General features: G+C 61.3%; 1 protein-coding gene across 1 annotated transcript in view; it reads right to left on the bottom strand.

Moving 5' to 3' along the window:
• Positions 1-161: 161 nt before the first annotated feature.
• ARHGAP32 (Rho GTPase activating protein 32) overlaps positions 162-1,833 on the bottom strand; it is a gene marked incomplete at its 5' end in the record, with an annotated part of 2,232 nt that continues 560 nt past the window's right edge. Inside the window, one exon of the mRNA XM_010160442.1 lies at positions 162-1,832. Within this exon, the coding sequence (XP_010158744.1) occupies positions 162-1,832 (1,671 nt within the window). The remainder of the gene's footprint in view (position 1,833) is intronic.

The following is a 1,833-nucleotide window of genomic DNA, read 5'->3' on the forward strand; positions in this document are numbered from 1 at the left end:
TGAGGGGTGGGCTGGTAGGGGTGGGACGGGAGGTGGGGGTTTGCTTTGCTCATCGAGGGTGGGGGAGGTGGGGTTTTTTTTTTCCGTCGCTGAAAAAATAAAACAGTCCGCTGTCCAGCAGAGGCTGCTTAGACTCTATCCCTCCTTCCCCCCCCGCCAGCTCACTCCACATGGACCTCTGTTTCAGGCCTCTGCAAACACAGCTCCGTCGGGAGGAAGGCTCCCTGGCCCAGGGCCGTGGCGTAAGTCCTACTGTGCACGTGGGTGAAAGTTGGGGGCACAAACCCCCCTCCTCCAACGTAGCCCCCTCTTTGGTGCTGAGGCATGGTATGGTAATCCTCCAAATTATCGTACTGGGACACCACAGTCATAGTGCTTTGGCGTTTCCCAAGGGTTTGGTAGGGGTAGAGGAGGGCAGAGTCCCGCTCCATGGTTTCGGGATGCTGCATTCGGAGGCTGTGGCTGCGTTCGGGCTTGGGCGGGGGTGCCATGGGCGAGGCGGCGTGTTCCTCTTCTTTGTAGCAGTCTCTGGAGTGTTTCTCCATGGACGTGGTCGGTCTGGCTCGAGACCTCTCCAAATCTGGCCTGTCCTCTGCCAACCTCACCTCCTTGTGGTTCAGTCTCAGGGTCTCCTGGTTTGCTGGGATGTACTTCCCACCTGGGTGCTGGTAAGGGATGGGCTCAGAGGGCTCTGGGCCACCTTTAGGCCTGTAGTCGGGATAAGGGGGCCCATTTTTGGATTCGGAAGGCTGCCTGTGGCTGGCTTCCTGCGGCCAGTGCGTCCTGTGTTCGTTGGCGCTGCAGCCCGGCTCGTGCAGCTTTCTGTTCCGGATGCTGCTCTGCTTCTGGGGAAGGGACGGCTTCTCCGACTGCCCGTTCCCGTAGGCCCCGTGGTAGTGGGCTCTGTCCAGCTCCGGCTCAGGGTGCTGCATGTAGTAACGTTCGTCCCCCTCAGGCGTTGCCGCTTTGGCCGGGTACCTCCCCTCCTTCCCTTCCGCCACGCTGAGGAGACCAGTTTTCCCAGGATCCGATTTGCTGCGCAAGTGAATCGCATCCAGTCCTCCCAGTTCTTCCTGCAGCACCGGGGCCACGTTATCGTACTGGGACATCACCGGCCCTTTCACCTTCTGGCGCGTGCGGCTCTCCCGACGAATAGACTGCATGCGGTACTTCTCCATGTCCTCCAGGTCCCACGACATGTACATGTGCTTGACATCCGGAGCGGGAGGCACGTCTCTGCTGATGAAGCTGTGCTCTTTGCCTGCCAGGTGACCGATGAGGCCGCCCCGAGGGTAAGCAGACAGGCTGGGGTAGCGGTACAGGCCTTTGCTCTGCAGCCGGGAAGCGTAGGAAGCAAAGTCTCGGCTGGGCAGGGGGTGGAAAGGCCTGACACGCACGGTGCTGTAGGGATCCAGGTCGTAAAAGCTGCCCTCGGCAGTGGTGTAGTACGAGGACCCAGAAGAGCTGGAGTAAGGACTGTAGCGGTAATGTACCCGCCCGTTCTCAAAGTAAGGCTGCAGCTGGGTGACGTGGTAGTCGGAGTGGGGCTGGTACGGCTTGTACTGGTAGAGGGGCCGCGGGCAGTACACGGGCTCGTCGTCCGGAGGTACTTCGGTCCGTGAAATGGGGACGGAGCGGATAGCGGAGGCAGCAGGGCTGGGGACGTGCAGCGACTGAACCCTTCGGATAGTGGGGTACGGCGGCGCCTCCTCGGCATAGCCGGCGTTACGCAAGCCCGTGGGGCTCACAGAGGCCACGAACTCCGTCCGGCTGCGGGGCTTGGAGTGGAGAGCCGAGGTGCTCTTCCCTTGGTTCGTGTAGGTGCTGTAGCGG

This window comes from Eurypyga helias, unplaced genomic scaffold (assembly GCF_000690775.1).
Source record: "Eurypyga helias isolate BGI_N326 unplaced genomic scaffold, ASM69077v1 scaffold22901, whole genome shotgun sequence".
NCBI lineage: Eukaryota > Metazoa > Chordata > Aves > Eurypygiformes > Eurypygidae > Eurypyga > Eurypyga helias.